Source organism: Rhinoderma darwinii, chromosome 1, assembly GCF_050947455.1.
Source record: "Rhinoderma darwinii isolate aRhiDar2 chromosome 1, aRhiDar2.hap1, whole genome shotgun sequence".
NCBI classification, from domain to species: domain Eukaryota; kingdom Metazoa; phylum Chordata; class Amphibia; order Anura; family Rhinodermatidae; genus Rhinoderma; species Rhinoderma darwinii.
Window position 1 is genome coordinate 454,699,096 of NC_134687.1, and position 26,629 is coordinate 454,725,724.

Below are 26,629 nucleotides of genomic sequence, written 5' to 3' on the forward strand. Positions count from 1 at the left end.
ACAGGACGGATATATCCCTCCTCCTGCGCGAACTAGCAGCTGCAGAGCACTGATATATCCGCCCTTCGGCGTTAAGAGGTTAAAAACGCAGATATCCAGTGATTTCAGCTTGTGCTATCAGTAATAGAATGAGAGCACCAAAATGAAGACTGAGATTGCAGAAGTTAGTAGAGCTGGGTGTAGTAGGCGGAGCAAGTGCACTGCTGCATGCACATTGCATGCTGGGACTAGAGCAGTGCATGCAGGGAGGAGAAACACAGGAAGAGAAGAGGAATGAACTTACTGAGCAAAACAAACCTCTCAAGGTAAACAATAGGGAGTAGTGTTACTAAAACCATTTATTATCAAGAAAAAGCTAGTCAGAGTGCACTAATATATTAACCCCTTCCCCCTGCTGGCATTCTGGGCCCTAATGTCCAAGCCATTTTTTAGATTTTTCCATTGTCACATTCGAAGAGCTGTAACTTTTTTATTTTTGCGTCGGCATAGCTGTATAAGGTCTTGTTTTTTGCGGGACGACTTGCAGTTTTTATTGGTACCATTTGAGAGTAGATGCGACTTTTTGATCACTTTCTATCACATTTTTTTTAAGTCAGGATTAACAGAAAAGAGCAATTTTTCCATTGTTTTTTATTTTATTTTTTACGGCGTTCACAGTGCGGGTTAAATAATGTAACAGCTTTATAGTCGGGGTCGTTACGGACGCGGCAATACCAAATATGTGTAACTTTTTTGCTTTATTGTAGTTTTTTTTAATAGTAAAGCATTTTGTAAGGGGAAAAGCTGGGTTTTTCATTTTTTTTTTTTCACTTTTTTTTTAAATTAACTTTATTAAACTTTTTTTACTTTTTTACTAGTCCCACTAGGGGACTTCCCTATCATCCGATCGCTATTATAATACACTGCAATACTTTTGTATTGCAGTGTATTACTGCCTGTCCGTTTAAAACGGACAGGCATCTGCTAGGTCATGCCTGCGGCATGATCTAGCAGGCATTCGCTGCAGGCAGACCTGGGGGTCTTTATTAGACCCCCGGCTGCCATAGAAGACACAGACACTCGGCGATTTTATCGCCGGGTGTCAGTGAGATGAGAGGGAGCTCCCTCCCTCTCTCCAAAACCATTCAGATGCGGTGCTCGCTATTGTGCACCGCATCTGAAGGGTTAAACAGGTGAGATCGATACTAATATCGATCTCACCCGGCAGAGCAGGGACGCTCCCAGCCCTCAGCTGCTTCTGGCAGCTGAGAGCAGGGAGATTTCACGGCTCCCTGCTCTGTTTACTTTATTCTAATGCAGCGACGTAGTTTGGCGGCGCTCTAGAATAAAGCCCACTAATGACCGCCGTAAAAAGACGTATCGGCGGTCATTAAGGGGTTAATAGAGGAACATTGCATTGATTTAAAAAAAAAAAAAAAGGATTGGAAAACCCCTTTAATGACCAAGAGAATTTTTTGCATTCTGTCAGCCATAAATTTTAAATTTTAAGGTTCCGTACCTATTTCAGGCCTTGTTTTTTTACATATTTTTTTTAGGCATGATTTTCGGGTAACTATATGGTAGCATTTAATTTATGAAAACTTATGTAAGTGCTTGCAGAGCAGAAACACGGACATGAAAAACTGATGCTACACGGAACCACACTGATGCTACACGGCACTCAAATGCATGAAATAAGGTCCTTTTTTTGCGGACGCAAAATTGACACACTCGTCTGAATAAGGTCTTATGGGACTTTCAGTTTTTATATATGTCTATATGACAGAACATATCTGCCTGTGAATGTAAAATGCACAGTCATCTGTTAGGGCATACCTAAGGTATGTCCTAACAGAGAATATCTCTAGACTGCCCTGGGGCTCTTTATTAGTTTGCGTTGCCGGAGTTGACAGGGACAGGACAAACGGCACGTAGATCTACATTGATTGCGGTGCAGAAAGGGTTAAACAGACAGGATCAGAGTTTTTTCTGATCCCAGGCGTTCGAGCTGGAGGGCGGCTGTCAATCACAGCAGTCCTCCAGCAGGTGATCGTATATGTACGTGTGAATATGGGAAAGGGAATCTTCCCGTGACGCACATGTACGTGACGATGCGGAAGGGTTTAAACAACGGATGCCTTTATTTTTGTTGCTTTGGCTATGTCCAGGGACATAAGAGATATTATTATATCTAGTGTACTCTAGAGCAGTACTTCTCAAACTGTGAGGCTTCCACTAGTTGTTGGTGAGACGCTGCTGGGTAGTAGGTGGTAAGTGATCATATACTGCACAGGCCTATCTCTGGCTGCACCAATCAATAATATTGTGCTTATTTTTTTTTTTTTAAATCAATCCAATTTTATTGATACGAACATAGAAATGAAATAACACATTAACATTCACATTTCAATTTTCCAACATCGTATACAATAGTTAGAGCATATCAGGAAATCCCCAACATCCCCCCTTTCCCCCCTCCCCGCACAGCCCCCCACCATATCTCCACCCTTTGTTTCTAGTACCATTCCTGGTCAGAGCACATTTCTCTTATCAAGGTTCCCCACCACCCCTTCTTTGCTCCAGACTCTATCACCTCCTGTTCCTCAGACGACTCTCGCCCTTAGTCTGCTCAGTTCAGGTGACAGCACCTCAGGACAGGCCAGCCATCTGCTCCATTGTTTCTCAAATTTTTTTCCCGTGCCCCTTTTAGAAAATATCTTATGCTCCATCAGGATATTATAATTCAACATTCCTACAATTTCCCTCATCCCTGGTGGCTCCGCGTCCAGCCAGTGTTTAGCAATGCATTTCCTCGTTTGATATAATATTTTGGCAATTGCCAGACTTGCCATTCTGTCTCCTCCCACTCCTCCTCGGTCAATGGACCGACATCCTGTTCCCATTTCGCTTTTACCAGCACCATTGTTTGGACAGTAAGCTCCTGTACGCCATTGAGATCAGGCCTTTGGTCGTGTCAGCCCGTCCCACATACTCTAGGACCCCAAGAGCACAGACCGTCAGGTCCACTACATGCGCCTGTAGGGCATGACTGATCTGCAAATATTGGTAAAACATATTGTGCTCCAGTGGAAATAGGTCTTTCAACTGCTGAAATGATCTCAGCCCGTTATAATCATACAGGTGTTGTAATCGCCTAACCCCTGCCAATTCCCATTTTTGCATGCCCTCTAATTGGTATAGTTCCCACAAGACCGGATTATGCCATAGGGGAGTATATTTGGTACACATTCCCACTCCCAGGATCTGTTTGCATTGCCACCATATTTTATGTATCAGGAGTAATGTTGGTTTAGCCCTTGCCAATCTCTTAAAGGTATGTGCTTCCAGACCCTCTAGTGGGTTGAGTCCTCCCCCCAAATATGACAATAAACGTGCGCTGGAGCCCCATGTCTCTGTGTCCTCCCACCCCTTAAACTATTGGCTCTGGGCAGCCAGATAATATATCCAGGCATTTGGCAGCGCGACCCCCCCTTCGTCTTTAGGCAATTGCAATTTCTCCAATTTAATCCTTGGAACCCCTTTTTTCCAGACCAGATCTCGAAAGAGATTGTGCAATCGTCTGAACCATTGCTTAGGTATCCATACTGGGGAGTTATGAAGAATATATAAAACTTGAGGCATAAGGATCATCTTGATTAGATTAGTCCTCCCCAGAGCAGAGAGCGGGAGCCTGTTCCAGGCATCCACCTTATGTTTCACCTTGAGCAGCAGTGGTAAAACATTCAAAGACATATAGTCTTGGACCCTGGCCGTCACCTTAACCCCTAGGTACGTAAATTCAGAGACTATCAGAATCCGGGGTCCCCCTCCAGTATCTACAATATTCACAGTGTCAAGTGGCATCAGAGCAGACTTGGTCCAGTTAATATTTAATCCCGAGAACTCCCCAAACCTTGTGATCGTATCCATTACTACCTTCAGAGTGTTCTCAGTGTCCGTCATATATATTAAAATATCGTCTGCATATAGTGAAATTTTTTCCTCCATTTCCCCATAATGCAAGCCTCTTATGCGCTCCTCCTGTCTTATGAGGCACGCCAGTGGCTCTACCGCCAAGGCGAACAGCAATGGTGACAGTGGGCACCCCTGGCGCGTACCCCGGGCCAGTGAAAATCTCTCGGACATTGCACCATTCACCCGTATGCGGGCTGTAGAGGCCACATACAGCAACTGTACCCACTTCACGAAGTTAGGGCCGAATCCCATCTTTTCTATTACCCGCCATAGGTACCCCCATTCTACACAATCGAAAGCTTTTGCGGCGTCTAACGTTAGCACCGCCCTTCCTCGATCATCCGATGACGCCTGAAGATTTAAAAACAGCCGCCTGAGGTTGACAGCCGTCGATTTGGAGGGCATGAACCCCGCTTGGTCTTCATGCACAACATGCTGTACCACCCTATTCAGCCACAGCGCCAATATCTTTGCCAAAATCTTAACATCCGATGTCAACATGGATATTGGTCTGTAGGACTCCGGTAATTGACTGTCTTTCCCCTCTTTTGGGAGAACCACTATCGTTGCCTCATATAGGGAGTCTGGTAGTTTACCTCTGTCAAAGCTATCCTGCAAAGTACTCAAGTATTGTGGCGCTAATTCCGTCCCATATTCCTTATAGATTTCCCCCGGTAACCCATCTGGACCCGGAGCTTTCTCATTTGCCATATCCCTTATCGCCTGTTCCAACTCCTCCAGTGAAATAGGTGCCTCCAAGCTTTCACTGTCCTCCCGGCCCAAGGTAGGCAAATTAATGTTTCCCAGGTACTCGTCCAATTGCTGTGTGTCGTAATGCACTTTGGATGTATATAGGTCAGTATAAAACCGCTGAAATATTTGCAAGATTTGCCCCGTGTCTGTCTCCACCCTCTCCCCCTCCCCCTAAGGCCATGAATGAAATTATTACTCCCATGCGGCTTTGCCATCCTAGCGAGTAGTCTCCCCGCCGTTTCCCCTTCTTCATAATATTTCTGTTTAAGGAATAATCCTTTATTATCCGCCATTGCTAGTTGGTGATTTTTTAACAGCGTCTGTGCCTCCACCCAATGTCTAAGTGTCTCCTCGGACCCCTCTTCTACATGTCTCCCTTCTGTTTCTGTCACCCGATCCTCTAAACTTTCTCCCAATTGCCTAGATTTAGTTTTTATTCGTTTAATATGTTGAACGAATACTCCTCTCAACCATGCTTTCATGGCGTCCCATAAAACCCCTCGCGGCACTGACTCAGTATTAAAATTGAAATATTCTTTTATCAAGTCCCGTATTTCCCCGCCATCCATCAATCTTAGCCAAAACGCATTCAGCTTCCAATTCCCGGGGTTCCTGGTGGGCCTTACACCCACATCCAGTGTCACCGCCATCGGAGAGTGGTCTGACAACGCCCTCTGTAGGTATTCAATTTGCGCTATGTACGGCACTGCTGAAGCTGAGCATGCTACCAAGTCTATTCGTGAAAGAGACTGAAATGTGGACGATGCACACGAGTACTGCCTCACCCCTGGATGTTTATCTCTCCAAATATCCAGCAAGCCCAATTCTTCCATTAATCTTCCAAAGGCAGTCAGCTCACCCCTTTGCCCTCCCCTCCCCTATGAAACCTATCCAATCCTTCAGACATCACTGCATTAAAATCCCCCATTACGATTAGCGGTACCTCAGGCCACCTGGAGAGTTTCTCCGTAACTCGTTTAAGTACAATGCTAGAATAAGGCGGAGGGATATACAGCACTACTAGAATACACTCCCAGTGATATATAGTACAGTGCACTCCCACATACCTCCCCTCCTCATCAGAGAAAGACGAATGACAGACAAAGGGAAGACTCCTGTGTATCAGCAAACTCACCCCCCTAGAATAAGTCGTATGAAAGGAGTGAAACCCATGTGCGATCCACACTCTCTGCAATAAGGACACAGATTCGCTAGTCAGATGCGTTTCTTGCAGCCCCACTATCAGGGCATTTTGCTGTTTAACCCAGTTAAAGATTGCCTGTCGTTTCCTAGCTTCCCGTATTCCCCGGACATTCCAGGATAGACATTTAACCGATCCCATCAGGCGCCATATCTTTGAGAAATTTGTTACTATTCCATCCTGCTCCAGTCAAGATATTAGGCCGTGCGTTCCCTCCCTCCTCCCCTCCCCCCCAACAAAACCTCCCCTCCGAAAAGGGTCAGAGCGACATGTACTGTCTCTCCTATCCAGCAGAAACGCACCCTGGTGCAAACTTTTGACATGCCCTATTGGCATCTCCCTTTGAACCATTTAACTTTCTCACCACTTCCAGTGAGCGCTGGCTCCCACTGCTATTCGTATGTAATAAACAATTGCACACAATCAGCAGAATTTACAGATACATTAGGTACCCAGTAACAATCCCACAATAACATTGCCATCAAGTGCAGCCACTCTGTTAAAAGGATACCACCCTGCTGTGTTTCAGACAAGGGTGTTCACACACTTCGGAGAACTGCATAAGAACATATAATGTGCTACAGTCCCGCAAACGCCAACATGGCTCCAAACTTAACCGCCCAGGCGGGCTTTCACGCATCTTCTTCTCCAGCCGGTCTCCGCAGCCGTGCCTCATTGCTATCCAGACATCTGGCAGCCTCTCTGGGGTTCTCAAAGAATGAAGCAGTCCCAAATGCAACCACCCGCAATTTAGCCGGATACATCATGGAGTATGGTATGGACAAGTTCCTCAGACGTTTCTTTACGTCCCAATATTGCAGCCGCTTCTTCTGTACTTCCGCAGAGAAATCCGGATAAAAGGATATTTTGGCGCCACTGATGGAGATATCCTGCCGTTCCCTTGCCTTCCTCAGTATCTTATCTCTGTCCTTGTAGTGTAACAGCCTCACTAAGACTGGTCTCGGGGGCCTCCCCGATGGTCCCGTTCTGGTAGGTACTCTGTGCGCTCTTTCAACAGCATATAAAGGAGGCAGCTCTTCCCGGCCAAACTGCTCCAGCAGCCATTTTTCAAAAAACTCATCCGAGTTATTGCCCTCCGTTTTTTCCGGCACTCCTACCAACCGCACGTTGTTTCTGCGTAACCGATTTTCCAAATCATCCGCCTTAGCCTGCAGGGCTACCACCGCCAAGGACTGAGACTGCACATCCCGCCTGAGCTCCGGAAGAAAATCTTCCACTTCAGACACTCTCCCCTCAATAACTGTGGTTCTCTCTGCCACTTTCTGTAAATCATTTCGTAGCAGCAGAATTTCTTTCTTCAGGCTTCCCATCTGCCCGGTCAGCATAGATAAGATCGAGGAGTTCTGCTTCACCGCAGCAAGTATGTCTGTGAGGGAAGGCTCCCTCACCTGGTCTCTCCTGCTATGCGTTCTGCCTCCATCTTCCTCAACACGCCTGTCCCTCCGCTGACTCCCCAGCTCTTCCTCCTCCTCACTCACCGTGTCCTCTCCCAGCATGGAGTATCTGGAGCCCGAGGCCATGCTGTCTGCCTTCCCACTGCCAGCCACCGGCGTCTTGCCTGCTGCAGATCCGCTCGCACGAGGGGTTCTTGCAAATCTCTCCAGCCTGTCTGCTGCTTCAGACTGCATGTGCCTGCTCCTGCATTCAGTCTCCTCGGCGCCATCTTGTCTTCTCGGCCCCGGACTCGCCGGCGGCGTTTTTTGTTTCTTAGAACGGGTCATTGCAGCTGTATTAAGCGGTACCGACTCCTCCAGCCTCCCAGCCTCCAGATCGTTGAATATTACTGGGTAAATCAGGGATAATCAGTACTTTCAGGATTTGACACAGCAGGAGCTCCAGCCACACACGTCCTCTTACATCTGCTGCTAGGCCACGCCCCCCATGTTGTGCTTATTTTAATGTTATACTGGGCTCAAGAGAGAAACTAAAGATGAATTGAGATAAGTTTTTAATTTTGGCATGGACTTTGACCAAAATTTTTGAAAAGCCATACTCTAGAGGAGAAATTGCATATACACTAATTGTCGGTCTTATTAGAAACACCCATTTTGTAGCACTTTGGACCTCCTTTGGCATTCAGAACCGCAGCAATTTGTCGTGGCATACATTCCACTAGAAACTGAAATCGTTCTGCAGGAATATTGGCTTATGCGGACAGAATAGCTTCTAAAAGTTACTGCTAAAGTGTCCTTCTGCCATACGGTAAACAGTTGCCATAAAGGGATGAACACCCTATAAAGAGGTCACTTGGCTATTTTAAGTTTTATTGTGCTATGTCCCTTTATGTTGCTTCTCTTTTGTAGTGAGGAGATTAATATCTTGGCTGGGAGATCTAGTGCATGTACGAAATGGTTTGAATTGACACTTCATCTCTAGGAATGACGTGGAGGAAATCACTGCTTAATATATTTTGTATATGGATGTCAGTGTGCACAACAAGTACTGTGTAATTTATCATACCATTCTGGCTGTAGAGGTCGCAGTTTTCCCCACTCATCCAGATAAATCAAGAGTGTAATTGGAGTCTTCCCCCACTGCAGTACCTCGTGTCTCAGGGCACTCAATTCTGGCACAACCGAAAACATTCAACTTAAACGTTGAACAGCCCCTATTAAGATCTAGAGGGATTTCGGATACAGTGCTGAACACCTTGTCTCATTCCAGATCGAAATCTACTAAAAAGACTTATGTTAGCATTAAAGGCATTTTTACAGCCTGGTGTTCCGCTAAAGAACAAGATGGAGCTGATCCTTCCCTTATTGCTATACTGAATTTACTACAAGAAGTAAAGGAGAAAGATTTAAGCCCATCTACATTAAGCTGCCATCTCAGCTTTTCTAGATAAGCCTGTTTCTCAAAATCCTCTTAAAAATAGATTTTTCAAAGGTTCAGCCAGATTGAGACCTTCTGAAACCAGTATTGTCATGGGACTTACCTGTATTTTTAAGGGGGTTATGCCTCTCCCCCATTCGAGCCCCTGCTGGTAGCGGATTGTAAATATTTATGTGTTAAAATCATCTTTTTGTTGGCAATTACTGCTGCCAAAAGAATCCGTGAGCTTCAAGCCCTCTCCTGTAAGAACCCTTACTTGATTTTCCATTCAGACAGGGATCTCCTCCAGTTCTTACCATCCTTTTTGCCCAAGATTTTCTCAAGTCATCTCCCTCCTGGAGTTTTGCCCTGTCCCTTCCTCTGAGGAAGAATGTAGTCTACACACTATAGACATTTTCTGTTGCCTAAAAATCTATTTGTTTACTGACTATCAGTAAGTTGAAGAATCTCCTCACTCATTTTATGGGAAATAACAAGGGTCTCAAGGCTTCCAAACACACCATTGGCAGATAGTTTAAAGAGGCCATCAGAATCTCTTATGAATCCTACTGTTCTGAACCACCTGAATTTGCTGGGGTCCATTCTACCAGGGCAGTTTCCACTGGGGCAACTCTCCTGGTTACACTCTGCCCTGGTTCCACATGGGCAGAGGCATGAAAAAAAGTTTCATCCCACTGGATCAAATTTGTAATGCAGCCTCATGGAGCTCACATCACATCTTTGTCAATCATTACATGTTGGACTCTCGGATTTCAAAAGACACAGCCTTTGGGCGGTCTGGTCTGAATTACGCATGTTAAGAAGACCCTGCCTATGGGGTTACTTCTTTCTAAATCACCATTATTTTGCTGCCGGTAGGACGCCAGAGAAGTGTTAATTTCTAATGTTAATCTCTTTTCCCTTAAAGGGGTTGTCCAGGAAAAAACATTTTTCTAAAAAGTGTTCCCAAGCCTTGATTTGCCTTCCCTAATACCCCCTATTTACCCCTTCCCTCTTTGGCCACTTTTGACCTTCCTGAAAAAGCCTAATTTTTCAAATCTGACATGTTTCACTTTATGTGGTAATAGCTCCGGAATGCTTTCACCTATCCAAGCGATTCTGAGATTCTTTTGTTTTCTCATGACACATTGTACTTTAAGTTACCGGCAAAATTTGCTCGATATGTTCAGTATTTAATTGTGAAAAACACCAAAATGTAGCGAAAAATTGCAAAAATTAGCATTTTTGTCAATTTAAATGTATCTGCTTGTAAGACAGGCAGTTATAACACACAAAATTGTTCCTAATTAACATCCCCCATATGTCTACTTTAGATTGGCATCATTTTTTGAACATCCTTTTATTTTTCTAGGACGTTACAAGGCTTTGAACTTTAGCAGTAATTTCTCACATTTTCAAGAAAATTTCAAAAGGCTATTTTTAGAGGGGCCAGTTCAGTTGTGAAGTGGCTTTGAGGGCCTTATATATTATAAACCCCCAAAAAGTCATTTTAAAAACTTCACCCCTCAAAGTATTCAAAACCGCATTTAGAAAATTTCTTAACCCTTTAGACTTTTCACAGAAATTAAAGCAAAGTAGAGGTGAAATTTACAAATTTCATATTTTTTTGCAGAAATAAATTTTTAATCCAATTTTCTTTATAACACAGGTTTTTTACAGAAATTATTGTAAGTAGGCAGTGAAAATAAAAATCAACATTTTTTCAAAGAAAATGTAGGTTTAGCTAATTTTTTTCTCATTTCCACAAGGACTGAAGGAGAAAAAGCACCGCAAAATTTGTGAAGCAATTTCTCCCGAGTAAAACAATATCCCATATGTGGTAATAAACGGCTGTTTGGACACACGGCAGGGCTTAGAAGGGAAAGAGCGCTATTTGGCTTTTGGAGATCACATTTAGCAGGAATGATTTGCGGAGGCCATGTCACATTTGCAAAGCCCCTGAGAGGACAAAACAGTGGAAACCCCCCACAAGTGACCCCATTTTGGAAACTACACCCATTGAGGAAATTATCTAGGGGTATAGTGAGCGTTTTGACCGCACAGGTTTTTTACAGAAATTATTGGAAGTAGGCCACGAAAATAAAAATCAACATTTTTTCAAAGAAAATGTAGGTTTAGCTAATTTTTTCTCATTTCCACAAGGACTGAAGGAGAAAAAGCACAGAAAAATTTGCAAAGCAATTTCTCCTGAGTAAAACAATACCCCATATGTGGTAATAAACGGCTGTTTGGAAACACGGCAGGGCTTAGAAGGGAAAGAGCGCTATAGCGCTATTTGGCTTTTGGAGATTACAATTAGCAGGGACACATGCTGGGACACATGCGCACGCACACCACTAGAAGACATCCTCCACTAACACCTAGGACATGTGCCGCACATGCAACATTCACACCTAGGACACATGCGCACACGCACCACTTACACCTGGGACACATGCGCACGCGCACCACTCACACCTAGGATATTTAGGGATAACATACAGGATTAGATTATTAGGGATTAGTTACGTATAATTATATAAGTAGATAGGGATAGTTGGCTAGGAATAGTTAGGGACATTTTATAAAAAGAAAATTTAAAAATATGAAAAAATGTAAATTAAAAAAATTTAGTGTCAAAGTATATAGTTAAATCCAAACTGTAACAAAAGTAAACCATAGGTTACTGTTTGCATCACCATTGATTTCAATGGTGACGGATCCGGTGCAAATGGTTTCCGTTTGTCACCATTGTGTAAGGGTTCCACAATTTTGACGGAATAATTAGCGCAGTCGACTATGGTATTGATTCCGTCAAAACGTGTTTTCAGTATGGGACTGTGTTCCCGTGGGGAGGCAGGGACCCCTAGCGTCATACATAACTATGATGCTTGGTGCCCGACACCCTGAACTGTATTCGGTCCGGGAAATGTGGCCGACATGCGGTACGTATATCACGGACCGAACACGGTCGTGTGCATGAGGCCTTAGGGTTCTTGGAGAAGGCCAATGGAACAACAGCTGAGATTGTCCACAGGACAGCAATTTAATGAGCAGGTACTGGAGAACAGAGATGACCAGGTTTGTATGGCCGCTGTGCTCAGGGGCATCGCTAGCACCGGACCTCCGGGGCCCAAGCCCCGGATATTTGGCCCTATGCCCCGGATCCCCGGGCGACTGCCGCTACAGGGGTCGCGGCCCCCGCACAGCTATAGAAATGAACTATAGTAACTGGGGCCTATGTCATAAAATACACGGGCCCCTGTTACTATAGTAACCACACATACTTACCCTCCTTCCCGAGCGCAGCGTAAGTCCTGACGTCTTCTTGCATCATGACGCTGTGCGCCGCACATGACGTCACGACGCTGGATGGTGTCGGGACATCCGCTGCACCGAAGAGCTGGGTAAGTGTAACATCATTACTGTCTGCTGGGTTCCTGTATCTAAGCCTGCCTTGTGGTAGGCTTAGATACAGGGTCCAACAGACCACACCACCAGGACCCCAGCAGACAGTAATCTTATACACTATAAGTATATGGAGTGGGAGCCAGCAGCTCTTCTGTAAGTAAAGACACCGTAAGTAAAGTGTCTGAAAGTGCTGATTAAGTATTAGGCCCTGTTCACACAGAGTATTTTGCAGGCAGAAAAAATCTGCCTCATAATTCCTTCAGGAATTTTGAGGCAGATTTGAACCTGCCTACACTTTCTTGCCGCGTATTTTCAGGCGTTATCCGCCCGCGGCCATTGAGCACCGCGGGCAAAAAAACGCAGCGAAAAGCGCTATTTGTGCCTCCCATCGATTTCAATGGGAGATCAGAGGCGGAACCGCGGCAAGAAAGAACATGCCAGTTTTTTTCCCCTCTAATGGCTCGCATTGATTTCAGATGAAATCAATGGGAGGCAGTTTTGGATTTTTTTAGAGCTGACTCCGATGCAGTTTCCGCATCAAAATCAATGCCAAAACACTCTGTGTAAACTGGGTCTTATTATTATGGTAGGAACACACTAGGAGTGAACGCTGCGTCTTTTATGCAACAAAATTAATTGTGGAAAATCTGCAGCGTAGTACAGTAGCAGCAGAGTGGATGAGATTTGAACAAATCTTATCCACACGATACAGAAAAAATCTGACTGCCCAAAAAAAAGTCAGAAATGGACCTGCTGTGTGTTTATGCTGTGGAAACGCTGCTCCTCTGTTACGGATTTTCCCCATTGAATTCAATGGGGATTTAAAACATTTTAAATTAAGAAAAAAGTTAAGACTTACCCTGGCCGTAGTCTAGGCGACACGATCCTCTATTCTGAGCGCAGCCCAGCCTCCTGTACTGACGTTTCATCCCATGTGACTGCTACAGCAAAAGAAAAGCTGTAGCGGTCACATGGACTACAGCGTCGTCACAGAAGGCCGGGCTACGTTCAAAAGAGTGAGACGCATTGCCTAGACTACGGCGGACATGGCGCCCGAAAAACTGCACCACTATTTGCGGTTTCGCTGGCGAAATTCCCTGCGGCTACCGGGGCGGATACGCTGTGTAGTTTTATGCAGCGTATCCGCCTAGTGTGTTCCTACCCTCATGATGTGCTCCTGAAGCTGCTGCCTGTCTATAAATAGGCAGTTGGTTCAGTAGAACTTGTAATTGTTTCTTTTATTTTTTATGTATCATTCAAAGAGCGTGATATGGTACTGGGCGGAGTACCGTTAATGGGCGGTGCCACGGGAGGGGGGCCCAGACAATTTGGCTGTAACGGGCCCTGAAATTCCTGATGGTGGCACTGCACACACACTCACATGCTGGACACATGACACACAGATGCAACCCACAAGCTGGACACATGCTGCATTCGTGCCACTCACGGCTAGGATACATGCGCATGCACACCACTCACGCCTGGGACACATGCGCACGCACACCACTAGAAGACATCCCCCACTCAGACCTAGGACATGTGCTGCACATGCAACACTCACACCTAGGACACATGCGCACACGCACCGCTTACACCTGGGACACATGTGCACGCGCACCACTCACACCTAGGATATATCCTCCACTCTCGCCACTCAAACTTGACATATGCCACACGTTGTCTACCCACACCAAGGACACATGTTGCACATGCACTACTCACATCTGGCACAGATGCTGCACATACCACTCACATACTAGATACATACCACTCTCACACTAGACACGTATAACAAACTGGACACATACCGCACACACTACTTACACTAGGTACATACCGCACACACCACACAAATGCTAAACACATACCTCACATAATGCTTACACACTAGACCTATACCACACATACCACTCACAATCACATTGAAAACAACACGCACACAAATTCCAGTAATACAGTAGAAGAAAACAAAAAACTCACACAAATTGCATATTTCACTCATACAATTGACGTATACTGTTAACACTACATCAACCAGTCACACTACAAAAATTAATCCAACACTTCATTCACATTGCTATAATTGACCTGCTTTCTTTTGTAGTCTGCTGATTCTTGGGCACTGGCATGCAGGATGCTGGCAGTACATAGGCATCTATACCTGAGATGCCCCCTCCACCACTAAGCCCCATCCATGTGCCCACGAAGTCATGCCCCTTTTACAAAGCTCCTCCTATCTTTTGCTCAAATTAACCTTAACCTGATGCTCACCCTTTTAACCTTATAGCTCCTCATTGCAGAGTACACAACAATAAATCTCGGAAAGATGTGGTTTTAAACACCAGGAGGCAGCAGTTGTTGTAATGTTGGTGCTTGTGTTCACCACTGTCCACAGGGCCGATTCTAGCTTTTCTGCTGCCTGAGGCGAAAATTGAAATGTCGCCCCCCAGATTTTGATGGACATCCCCCTGGCTGTTCTACATCACTAGCAGCCTCCACCAACTCTTGCGAATGCGCCGTTGCCTTGTACTGGCATGCCGGGCAGAGTACACCTCGCTGCACGGTGTGTGCCCAAGTAGTACAAGGCAATGGCGCATCCGAGTAAGTTGGAGGAGACTGGTAGTGATGTATAACAGCTAGGGGGATGTCAATCAGGCATGGAAAGGTGAGTTTGGAGTCAGGATTATTTGACTCTTCAGGATAGCGGCACCGCCCCATGACCCTTTAATGAGTAATTAACCTATAGTGTGCACCGGTTTAAAAGTTTTTTTTATAGATTTTTCTGCATCTGAAAACAACATACAAGGGAATGTTTGAAAATGTTGTCAGGTTCAAGGGGTTAAAACTACATGACAGGTTCTCATTAAATATACAATGAATTGAAAACAATTCCATCTGCCCTGTAATTTTGTTATTATAAATATATTCTATATAATTACAGCTCCCGAACCAAGCTCTGACATATACGGCACCAGAAGAAAGCTCAATGCATATAAACAGCTCCAGAACCAAGCTCAGTACATATATATAGTACCAGAACAAAGCTCAGTACATATATACAACATCAGAACAAAGCTCAGTACATAAATACAACACCAGGACCAAACTCAGTACATATATACAACATCAGAACCAAGCTCAGTACATATATACAGCACCAGAACCAAGCTCCGTACATATATACATCACCAGAACAAAGCTTAGTACATATATACAGCACCAGAACAAAGCTCATACATATATACACCACCAGAACCAAGCTCAGTGTCATGCCCATGGCCGTGAGCCGTCAGGCTCTCTCACCTCCTGATACCCGCAGCCATGGATCTGTGAGCGCTGGCCCCAGTCTCCTCCTCAGGAGACGCCAGCGCTCACTTCCGCTCACCTCGGCCGGGTCCCATAGGACTTTTATGTTTAATTAGCCCATAGCACCCTGGACTATAAGAAGGGGCCAGGCCCTTCCTCCCACACCTGAGCGTTGTTGTTGTTGTACCCTAAGTTTGTCTATGCAAATGGTCTCCTAGTGTGTCCCAGTGTTCCATGTTCCTGTATCCTGTTACCTGTATCCAGTTCTATCCTGGTTAAGTGCCGTGCTGAGCTGAAGTCGTGCTGTGCTGTATACCACGCCTGTACTGCTACACCACGCCTGACGTCTACCTGCTGCCTAGTCCCAGCCGAGCCTGCCTTGCTACTGTCCGAGCTGCCACAGGTACCCTATACGAACTATAGACTGTAACCTGTGCCCTGTTGGCCAGCTGCCATACTGTCAAGGCAGTACGGCCCAGTGGGTCCACAAACCCAACGTGACAGTACGCTCAGGCCATGGACCCCGCTGGTCGATCCAAGACCAAGATGACGTCACAAGAGATGCGGACGGATATGCTGTACCTCCGGTCTCGACATGACCAACTCCTCCAGGCATTGAACATTCTCGCATGTCGGCAGGAGGCACAAGCTGCCGTTCCTCCTACTACACCTCCTGGCAGTGTTGATCCCCGTTTTTCTTTGCCACTTCCTGACCGTTATGATGGTGACACTCAGTATATATATACAGCACCAGAACCAAGCTCAGTACATATATACAGCTTCAGAACCAAGCTCAGTGTAATGGCAGGGGGTAGGGAGACGGACAAGTGAGCCCTAATCTACCCGCCACTCTGTCCCTGCCTACTTGCAACGACCCGCCCTAGGCGACTGGGTACAACTGGGCGGCGGTCCCTGCGCTCAGTAAGTGCACGACAAACACGACAAACATACAAAGGAACACAAGAAAGGAAAAGGGGCCGTTGCCCACGGCAACACCGTGAGCAACCAGAGTGGTGAACGAGCCGAGTCAAGCCAGGAGTGTGCGAGGTACAAAACGAAAAGCAGAAGAGTAGTCGGTAAGCCAGGGTCTGTATGGAGCAGGATCAAAAATAGCAGGAGCTGTAGCTGGGCCAGGAAACCACAAGGAAAGAATCACAAGCACCGAGGGACAGGAAGTGCAGGCTTAAATAGACCGAGGGCGGGAGCTAGCTGAGTCTGGCCAGGTTACGATAGGCTCTCCCATTCCTAAGCCTGCCAGCCTGAATGGTGGAAGCAGGAGTCAGTCTCAGGGATGTATTCTCAGGTGCTGACTGATTGGTTCTGGGAGTTAACCCCGAAGCTGTGCCTGGCAGATCCTTTACAGTACCCCCCCTTTTATGAGGGGCCACCGGACCCTTTCTAAGTGGACCTGGCTTACTGGGGAAACGCAGGTGGAACCTCCTGACCAATACCCCAGCCTGAACATCCCGGGCGGGTACCCAAGTCCTCTCCTCGGGCCCGTATCCTCTCCAATGGACCAGGTACTGGAGGGAGCCTTGGACCATCTTGCTGTCCACAATGCTGGCCACCTCAAATTCCACCCCCTCCGGGGTGAGGATGGGAACAGGAGGTCTCCTCGAGGGAGCCAAGGACGGGGAGCAGCGTTTGAGGAGGGAGGCATGAAACACGTCGTGTATCCGAAAAGACGGGGGTAACTCCAGCCGGAAGGAGACAGGATTGAGGACCTCAATGACCTTATACGGCCCAATAAACCGGGGAGCAAACTTCTTGGACGGAACCTTGAGACGCAAGTTCCTAGACGACAACCACACCAGATCCCCGACCATAAACAGGAGGTTAGCAGAACGTTTTTTATCAGCCTGAGTTTTTTGTACGCTCTGGGACACCTCTAGGTTTTTCTGAACCTGGGCCCAGACTGTGCACAGTTCCCGATGAACGACCTCTACCTCGGGATTGTTGGAACTACCAGGTGAAACGGAGGAGAACCGTGGATTAAACCCAAAATTACAAAAAAAAGGAGAGACCCCTGATGAGTTACTGACCCGGTTATTAAGGGAAAATTCGGCGAGGGGAATGAAAGAGACCCAATCAAATTGACAGTCAGAGACAAAACACCTTAAGTATTGTTCTAGAGATTGATTAGTCCTCTCCGTTTGGCCATTGGTTTCAGGATGGAAGGCAGAGGAGAAGGACAGATCAATCCCCAACTTCATACAGAAGGCTCTCCAAAACAATGAAACAAATTGTACCCCTCTGTCCGAAACAATATTGACAGGGACCCCATGGAGACGCAGGATGTGTTTGACAAACAAGGTAGCCAACGTTTTGGCGTTGGGTAGTTTCTTGAGGGGCACAAAGTGGCACATCTTACTGAAGCGGTCCACCACCACCCACACCACCGACTTGCCTTGGGATGGAGGCAAATCGGTGATAAAATCCATGGAGATATGTGTCCAAGGTCTCTGGGGAATGGGCAACGAACGCAGTAAGCCCGCTGGTCGGGACCTGGGATTCTTGGACCTAGCACAAACCTCACAAGCGGCGACGTAGGCCTTAACGTCTTTAGGCAACCCAGGCCACCAATAATTTCTGGTAATGAGGTGTTTGGTACCCAGGATGCCTGGATGGCCAGATAGTGCGGAGTCATGATTTTCCCTAAGTACCCTTAGCCGGAATTGCAGGGGAACAAACAGCTTGTTCTCAGGAAGGTTCCCGGGAGCTGCACCTTGATCAGCAGCAATATCAGAGACTAAATCAGAATCGATCGAGGAAATGATTATACCTGGAGGCAAAATACCAGCAGGATCTTCCTCCGAAGGAGGGCTGGCCATGAAGCTACGCGACAGTGCATCAGCCTTAATATTTTTAGACCCAGCCCTATAGGTAACCAAAAAATTTAATCTGGTAAAAAATAACGCCCATCGAGCTTGTCTCGGGTTTAGCCTCCGGGCAGATTCTAGGAAAACCAGATTCTTGTGGTCAGTAAGGACCGTTACCTGGTGCCTAGCCCCCTCCAGGAAGTGGCGCCACTCTTCAAATGCCCATTTAATGGCTAAGAGTTCGCGGTTGCCAATATCATAGTTACTTTCAGTTGGCGAAAACTTCCTGGAGAAGTAGGCACAGGGGCGGAGATGGGTGAGGGACCTGGTACCCTGGGACAAGACAGCCCCCACTCCCACCTCAGATGCGTCAATTTCCACGATAAATGCCTCCATTTGGTTGGGCTGAACCAGCACCGGGGCCGAGACAAAGCACTTCTTAAGGACCTCAAAAGCCTGGACAGCCTCAGGAGGCCAGTGGAGGAGATCAGCACCTTTGCGAGTGAGGTCCGTAAGGGGCTTAGCGATGACCGAGAAGTTACCAATAAATCTCCTGTAATAATTAGCGAACCCCAAAAAACACTAACGCCTTCAGGGAGGCAGGTTGGACCCATTCCGCCACAGCCTGAACCTTGGCGGGGTCCATGCGGAATTCATGAGGAGTGAGGATTTGACCCAAAAATGGAATCTCCTGTACCCCAAACCGACATTTTTCGGTTTTCGCAAACAGTTTGTTTTCCCGAAGGACCTGGAGCACCTTCCTGACATGCTCAATGTGGGAGGACCAGTCCTTGGAAAACACCAGTATGTCATCAAGGTACACTACCAGAAAAATCCCCAGGTAATTTCTCAAAATCTCATTTATGAAATTCTGGAAGACCGCAGGGGCATTACACAACCCAAAGGGCATGACGAGGTATTCGAAATGGCCTTCGGGCGTGTTAAACGCAGTCTTCCACTCATCCCCCTCTTTGATGCGAATAAGGTTATACGCCCCCCGTAGATCCAATTTAGAAAACCATTGGGCCCCCTGAACCTGATTAAAGAGATCAGGAATCAAAGGAAGGGGATACTGGTTCCTTACCGTGACCTTATTCAGGCTACGGTAGTCAATGCATGGCCTAAGACCACCATCCTTCTTCCCCACGAAGAAGAAGCCAGCACCTACCGGAGAAGAAGAGGGACGAATGTAACCCTTGGCCAGGGATTCCTGGATATACACTCTCATAGCTTCACGTTCGGGACAAGAAAGATTAAATATCCTACCCTTAGGAAGCTTAGCTCCTGGTACCAATTCGATAGCGCAATCGTATTCTCTATGAGGAGGTAACACTTCGGAGGCCTCCCTAGAGAAAACATCAGCGAAGTCCTGAACAAACTCGGGTAGCGTATTCGCCTCCTTAGGGGGAGAAATAGAATTAACAGAAAAACATGACGTACAACATTCATTACCCCATTTGGTTAGCTCCCCAGTATTCCAGTCAAACGTAGGATTATGCAACTGCAACCAGGGAAGACCTAGAACCAAATCGTACGATAATCCCTGCATCAACAGTACAGAGCATTGCTCCAAATGCATGGAGCCAACAAGGAGTTCAAAAACAGGGGTATGCTGTGTAAAATAACCATTAGCAAGAGGAGTGGAGTCGATACCCACTACCGGGACAGGTTTAGGCAAATCAATCAGAGGCATAGCAAGGGACATAGCAAATTCCACAGACATGATATTAGTAGAAGACCCTGAATCCACGAAGGCACTGCCGGTAGCAGACCTACCACCAAAAGAGACCTGAAAGGGAAGCAAGATCTTAGTACGTTTCATATTTACGGGAAATACCTGTGCGCCCAAGTGACCTCCCCGATGATCACTTAGACGCGGAAGTTCTCTGGCTGCAATCTTACGCTTAGGACAGTTGTTCACTTGATGCTTGTCGTCCCCACAGTAGAAGCAGAGACCATTCTTCCTGCGGAATTCTCTACGTTGTTGGGGGGACACGGAGGTCCCGAGTTGCATAGATATCTCTGAATCTTTCGGGGAGGAACGAAGCAACGGAGCTTCGGGAGGCATCATGGGGGAGTCGGAGGAGAAAACACATAAACGTTCACGTTGTCGTTCCCTGAGACGTCGGTCAAGTCGTACCGCTAAAGCCATAACCTGGTCTAGGGAGTCAGAAGAGGGATAGCTAACTAGCAGGTCTTTCAGGGCGTTCGACAGACCCAACCTAAACTGGCACCTCAAGGCAGGGTCATTCCACCGAGAAGCTACGCACCACTTCCGAAAGTCAGAGCAATACTCCTCAACAGGTCTCTTACCCTGACTTAAGGTCACCAGCTGACTCTCGGCAAAGGCAGTCCTGTCAGTCTCGTCATAAATAAGTCCGAGAGCAGAAAAGAAACAATCAACGGAGGAAAGTTCAGGGGCGTCAGGAGCCAAGGAGAAGGCCCACTCTTGGGGCCCTTCCTGGAGCCGGGACATAATTATACCCACCCGCTGGCTCTCAGAACCTGAGGAATGAGGCTTTAAACGAAAGTAAAGCCTACAACTCTCCCGAAAGGAGAGAAAAGCCCTCCGGTCCCCTGAGAACCGGTCGGGCAACTTGAGGTGGGGTTCGAGAGGTGCGGTGAGGGGAACTACCAGGGTAGCATCAGGCTGGTTGACCCTCTGAGCCAGGGCCTGGACCTGTAGGGAGAGACCCTGCATTTGCTGAGCCAGGGTCTCACGGGGATCCATAGTGGTGTCAGGGACCAGGGGTAGACTAGGTATGGGCTTGTGATTATGTACTGGCAGGGGGTAGGGAGACGGACAAGTGAGCCCTAATCTACCCGCCACTCTGTCCCTGCCTACTTGCAACGACCCGCCCTAGGCAACTGGGTACAACTGGGCGGCGGTCCCTGCGCTCAGTAAGTGCACGACAAACACGACAAACATACAAAGGAACACAAGAAAGGAAAAGGGGCCGTTGCCCACGGCAACACCGTGAGCAACCAGAGTGGTGAACGAGCCGAGTCAAGCCAGGAGTGTGCGAGATACAAAACGAAAAGCAGAAGAGTAGTCGGTAAGCCAGGGTCTGTATGGAGCAGGATCAAAAATAGCAGGAGCTGTAGCTGGGCCAGGAAACCACAAGGAAAGAATCACAAGCACCGAGGGACAGGAAGTGCAGGCTTAAATAGACCGAGGGCGGGAGCTAGCTGAGTCTGGCCAGGTTACGATAGGCTCTCCCACTCCTAAGCCTGCCAGCCTGAATGGTGGAAGCAGGAGTCAGTCTCAGGGATGTATTCTCAGGTGCTGACTGATTGGTTCTGGGAGTTAACCCCGAAGCTGTGCCTGGCAGATCCTTTACACTCAGTACATATATACAGCTCCAGAACCAAGCTCAGTACATATATACGGCACCAGAACAAAGCTCAGTACATATATACAGCACCAGAACCAAGCTCAGTACATATATACAGCTCAATTTAGTGCAACCCCTGTTGCCCCCTGACGGTACCCATTAAAGTCAATGGGCCGACGGTGGTATCCGTGGTGCAAAGGAACCGTTGCTACTGTCATTCCCTTGTTCTGCTCATCTGACGGAGCAGAACGGAATACCCCTGACGCAGATGTGAACAAGGCCTTAAAAACAGAAGGCCGGCTTTGATAGACAGCATGGTTTTAACAGGTAAAACACATTTATTTTATGTTTCACCTGTAAAAACCGCAATGGCGAAAACCGCATTGCAAAATCAAAGCAACTCGGGATAAAACCGCATACGGTTTTGCCACGTAGCCAAAAACATTTCATGTAAATGCACTCTTAGGGTCCATTGACATGCTGCAGTTCAGGTGCAGTTAGAACGCACCAAATCAAGGTAAAACCGCATGCGGTTCTAGCTGCACCTCAGCCGCAATATGTGAATAGAACATTAGGCTGAGTTCCCACAGTGAAGATGTGCTGCAGATTTTGCCTGCATTTTGTAAGCCACAACCAGAATTGGATCCAGGTGAGCAAACCTATAAGGGCTGTCTTTATAGACGTCTTCTGTTTAGGTTCCGTTCATGGTTTTGGCATTAAAAAATACATGCAAATCTGCACTGTGGGAACCCAGCCTTTATGTCTCTGGTTCTTGGCTGCGCTTTCCCCTGCAATATCCCACCCGCTGTTTTATTCCTTTACTTGAGCTGGTCCTGACATTCCTACGGCTGGGTAGGCCTGGCATAGGAAGGGTATCCAATCCACATAGGAAGTTACCTGACAGCACACGCATTGACTGAGGCCGAGTTCACACGGGGCGGATACGCTGCGTAAAATTACGCAGCGTATCCACCCTGTGCGCCGCCCCAAACTGGTGCAGTTCTTCACCCGGAATGTCCACTGCGGAAAACTGCAGCACTTGGACGTTTCATCCCAGGAGACCGCTACAGCCTGCAATTGGCTGCAGCGGCGTTCACGAGACGTCAACCCAGGACGCAGCGCTGGAAGGAGGAACACAGACTTCTGGGTAAGTATGAGGTATGTTTTTTTTCTAAGTTGTGTTTTTTGCAACAACTGCTATTTCTTGCATGATTTAATTGAATTCAATGGAGAAAACCCGCAAAAAATAAGCAGCGTTTACGCAAATACAATTGACATGCTGCGGAATAAAATTCTGCTGGTCAATTTCTGCGTTTTTTCCGCGTGGAGATTTTTTTACCTCATCCACTTTGCTGCTACTGTATTTGCTGCGGATTTTCCTCAACTAATGGCGTTGCTGAAAAACCGCAGTATTTACGCAATGTGTGAACTGACCCTTGTTATGCAAAATTACCAAAACTTGCTATTGCCGGTAAAAAAAATGTTTTTACCACCATTGTCCTCCCAGTGTAAATACCGGCCTGGGAGCAACCCTAACTACTCTGTAATAATATAGCTGTACACTAGTATTAGTAAATGCGTCTCAGACCCAGGGCGTCTTTTTTTTTTTTTTTTTTTTAAACTAAAATAATGTAGCTCATGCAAATGTATTCAAGGAATGGAGTGTATTATGGCATAGCTACCAAGAGGGTGGCTATACTCTTCATAAATGAATAATGCCTCGCCATTTTCTCCACAAATGACATGTATCGTGTTTTTACTGAGAACTTTCTAACCTGTTCTATCACTCTTCTCACAAACAGGAACTCGGCGCCTGGTTTCTTGTTTCCGGCCGGTCGCTATGAAGGGCGCACAGCTCTGCGGCCGTGTGGGACGAGGTTAGAGGAGTCAGAGCCGGGGAGAATTCTGGAGTCCAGCAGCATGAATGTGGCGGCGTGTAGCGCGCTTCTACAGGTCTGCAAACAAGGCAGCCGGAGCTGGTGAGCTGTATTCTTGTGTTTAATCTGTTATCTGAACTAGGATGTTCTTGGCTGGCTGATATGATATATTTCTCAAACATAGTAGAGCAGAGCTTTATTTCGTGGTATTATGTATATGCGTAAAGTGACAATACACAGGCAGATGTGTGCATTTGCTGGGGGTCCAAACCTTTTGTAACTGGTAAGTGTCAATATCTGTCCATACGTGATACAAGTTCTTTCTTGGCCAAAATGACTGCGATTATTATTCTTATCTGTATGTATCTTAAATGCAGAAAAAAAAGGGATTTATATCCAACAGTAATCTGCTTCATTTTTGGATAAATGTATTTAAAAAAATAAAAAAAATGTAAAAAAATATCCTTCCAGTATTACTATGTTCATTAGATGAATGATAACGAATTATTGGATTGCGAGTGTCACGCTGGGTTCCGTTCCGACAAGCTCACCTTCCAGATTTTCACCCAGACTCCCATAAATATCTCTAGCACGGGTCGCTTGCTCGCCTGTTTCCATAACTCCCATAGGAATGAATAGAGAGTGTCTGATTGGTCGTGGCGGCTGCCTCACCGGGTGGGACAGGGGTCGGTGACCCCCGTTCTAGAGATAGATGTGGGTGCCAGCTCTGGCACCCACATCTATTGGACATTTATGCCATATCCCGTGGATATGCCGTAAATGTTTAAGTTGGAAATCCCTTTGACACATGACTGCAGGATCAGACTACACCGGATTTGTTTGTTACCATGGAGGCCCGTAAATCTGCAGGAGTTATATACACAACGCGGCCTATTTCGATAAAATCAAGAACAATATAACCATTGTTTGTAAAGATGGATTTGCCCCTCAAAGCTGCTATTTAAACTATGTTCTTTTGCTCAAACTGTGATGTTTCTTTGGGGAAAAAAAAAATCTATACAGGTGTGTCTTTACAGGACCTAAAGATTCCATGATCTGTTAGTTAAAAAAAAAAAACATGTCATTTTGGGCATTCGCCTAAAGCGCTACCGCCTCACCATGTTTTATTTGCTTCTATTAGTAATTGTTTTGGTTTTTGTTTTTTTGCAGCCCACCATGGATATGGAGACGTGAAAGTCACTGGCAAACTTCTCTGCTGGGCCTTCGCTCCGTGCTTCCTATGAGGTAAGAGAAGAGCACAGTTTACGTGATATCCGCCCGGCTTACACTTGAGCTCCGTTTGGTTTCTGTTAAACTAAAGGTCAGAATAGCTTAGCATGCTTCTCTATTTAGTTAAGCAACAAAAAACCAAAGCTGTGTGAACAGAGCATTTGATCTTGTAGATGGACAATCCTGCCAATACCTGTCTGCATTAGGGATGCATCGAAACTTCGATACTGTTTTGGTACCATGCACCCTCAAACGGTTCGATACCGTTATTTCATGTATTTCGATACTAAGCTGTGTGGCTGCACAGCTAAGTATAGTAACACATGGATTTTGTTAGAGCGGTGCTGCGGGTGTGTAATTCAGCCATTGCCCCGCTCCTGAGTCCTGACAAGTGCACGCGGTCAGCATGATGTGATGCGACAAGCACCGCACTAACGAGCGCTGGCACTGAATAAAGAATATGGCGGCCGCACACTGAAAAACAGCCCCATGTCCTGTCTTCAGTGTTGGCGCCGCCGCTCATTAGTACAGCGCCGGCCGCGTCACCTTGTGCTGACCATGTGCAGGCACTTACAGCCATTGCCACGCACCTGACAATATTACACGGCCGCAGCCCAGCTCTAACAGCGGAGATCAGAGAAAACTCTGACCTCTGCCGCTATTCCACTGAATGCTGTGAGCAAAGCTGACCACAGCATTCAAGGGGTAAATTAGAAGGGGGATGCCCCTTTGATCGCATCACAGGGAATCCCTGTGACTGATGGAGGGCCATACCGTATATGGGCAGACAGCCCAGGGTCCATTGTAGGACCCCAGTGCTGTCTGAACATATTTCCTGTTGGTAGGGCATACGCAGGCTAATGTACCGGCATATAGATATGCCAGTACATTAAAGTTTAAAAATAATAAATAAAAAAAAACACACTTTTTTACAATAAACATTCAAATAAGTCTTAATACGTAAAATATACACATTCGGTATTGTCACGACCGTAATAAATTTATAGTGTCAATTTACGCCGTTCTAAAATAAAAACTGCTTTCTTTCACTATTAATGTGAGATGCGAGGTCTTATGACTTTTGAACCTCCATGTGCCTCATATTAGCCCCTTAGTGACCACCAATACGCCTTTTCACGTGGGTCACTAAGGGGCCTTAGGCTAGGCTGACGCCTTTTCACGTTCGCCTAGTCTAAGTCCTGCACGGGTCTCCCGTGCAGGCTGGAGCCGGGGCTCAGCTGTCTGATGACAGCTGAGCTCCTGCTCCAACGCCCGCGATCGAAGTTTACTTCGATCGCGGCCGTTTAACCCGTTAAATGCTGCCGTCAATAGCGACCGCGGCATTTAACTTTGTTTACAAAGGGAGTGCGCTCCCTATGTCACCCATCGGCGGCCCGCGAATGCAATCGCGGGTCTCCGATGGGGTGTCATGGCAGCCGGGGGCTTGATAAAAGCCCTCAGGTCTGCCCTGGACATATGCCTGTTAGGACGCGCCGGAGGCACATCCTAACAGATTGCCTGTCAGATTTACACTGACAGGCAATAATGCTCTGGTATATGAAGTATACCAGAGCATTATAGCAGCGATCTGAAGATCGCACAGTAAAGTCCCCTAGTGGGACTAATAAAATAAATAATAAATGTGAAATAAAGATTAATAATAAAAGTTACAGTAAAAAAATCCATTTTTTTCCATAAAAAGTGGTTTTATTTAGTAAAAGTGTAAAAAATAAATAAAAGTACACATATGTGGTATCGCCGTGACCGTAATGACTCCATTAATAAAGTTAATATGTAATTTAAACCGCAAGGTGAACACCGTAAAAAAAAAAACACAAAAAACAATGGCGAAATTGCTATTTTTTTTCCATTGCCCCCCCAAAAAAGTCATAATAAAAATGAATTAATAAG

General features: G+C 46.4%; 1 protein-coding gene across 1 annotated transcript in view; it reads left to right on the plus strand.

The window, feature by feature from the left end:
* The first annotated feature begins 209 nt into the window (after positions 1–209).
* Positions 210–26,629, plus strand: part of MRPL40 (mitochondrial ribosomal protein L40) — a 33,915-nt gene continuing 7,495 nt past the window's right edge. Inside the window, exons 1-3 of the mRNA XM_075854316.1 lie at positions 210–305; positions 23,414–23,590; positions 24,659–24,733. Coding sequence (XP_075710431.1) covers positions 274–305; positions 23,414–23,590; positions 24,659–24,733 — 284 coding nt within the window. The 5' untranslated portion in view covers positions 210–273. The remainder of the gene's footprint in view (positions 306–23,413; positions 23,591–24,658; positions 24,734–26,629) is intronic.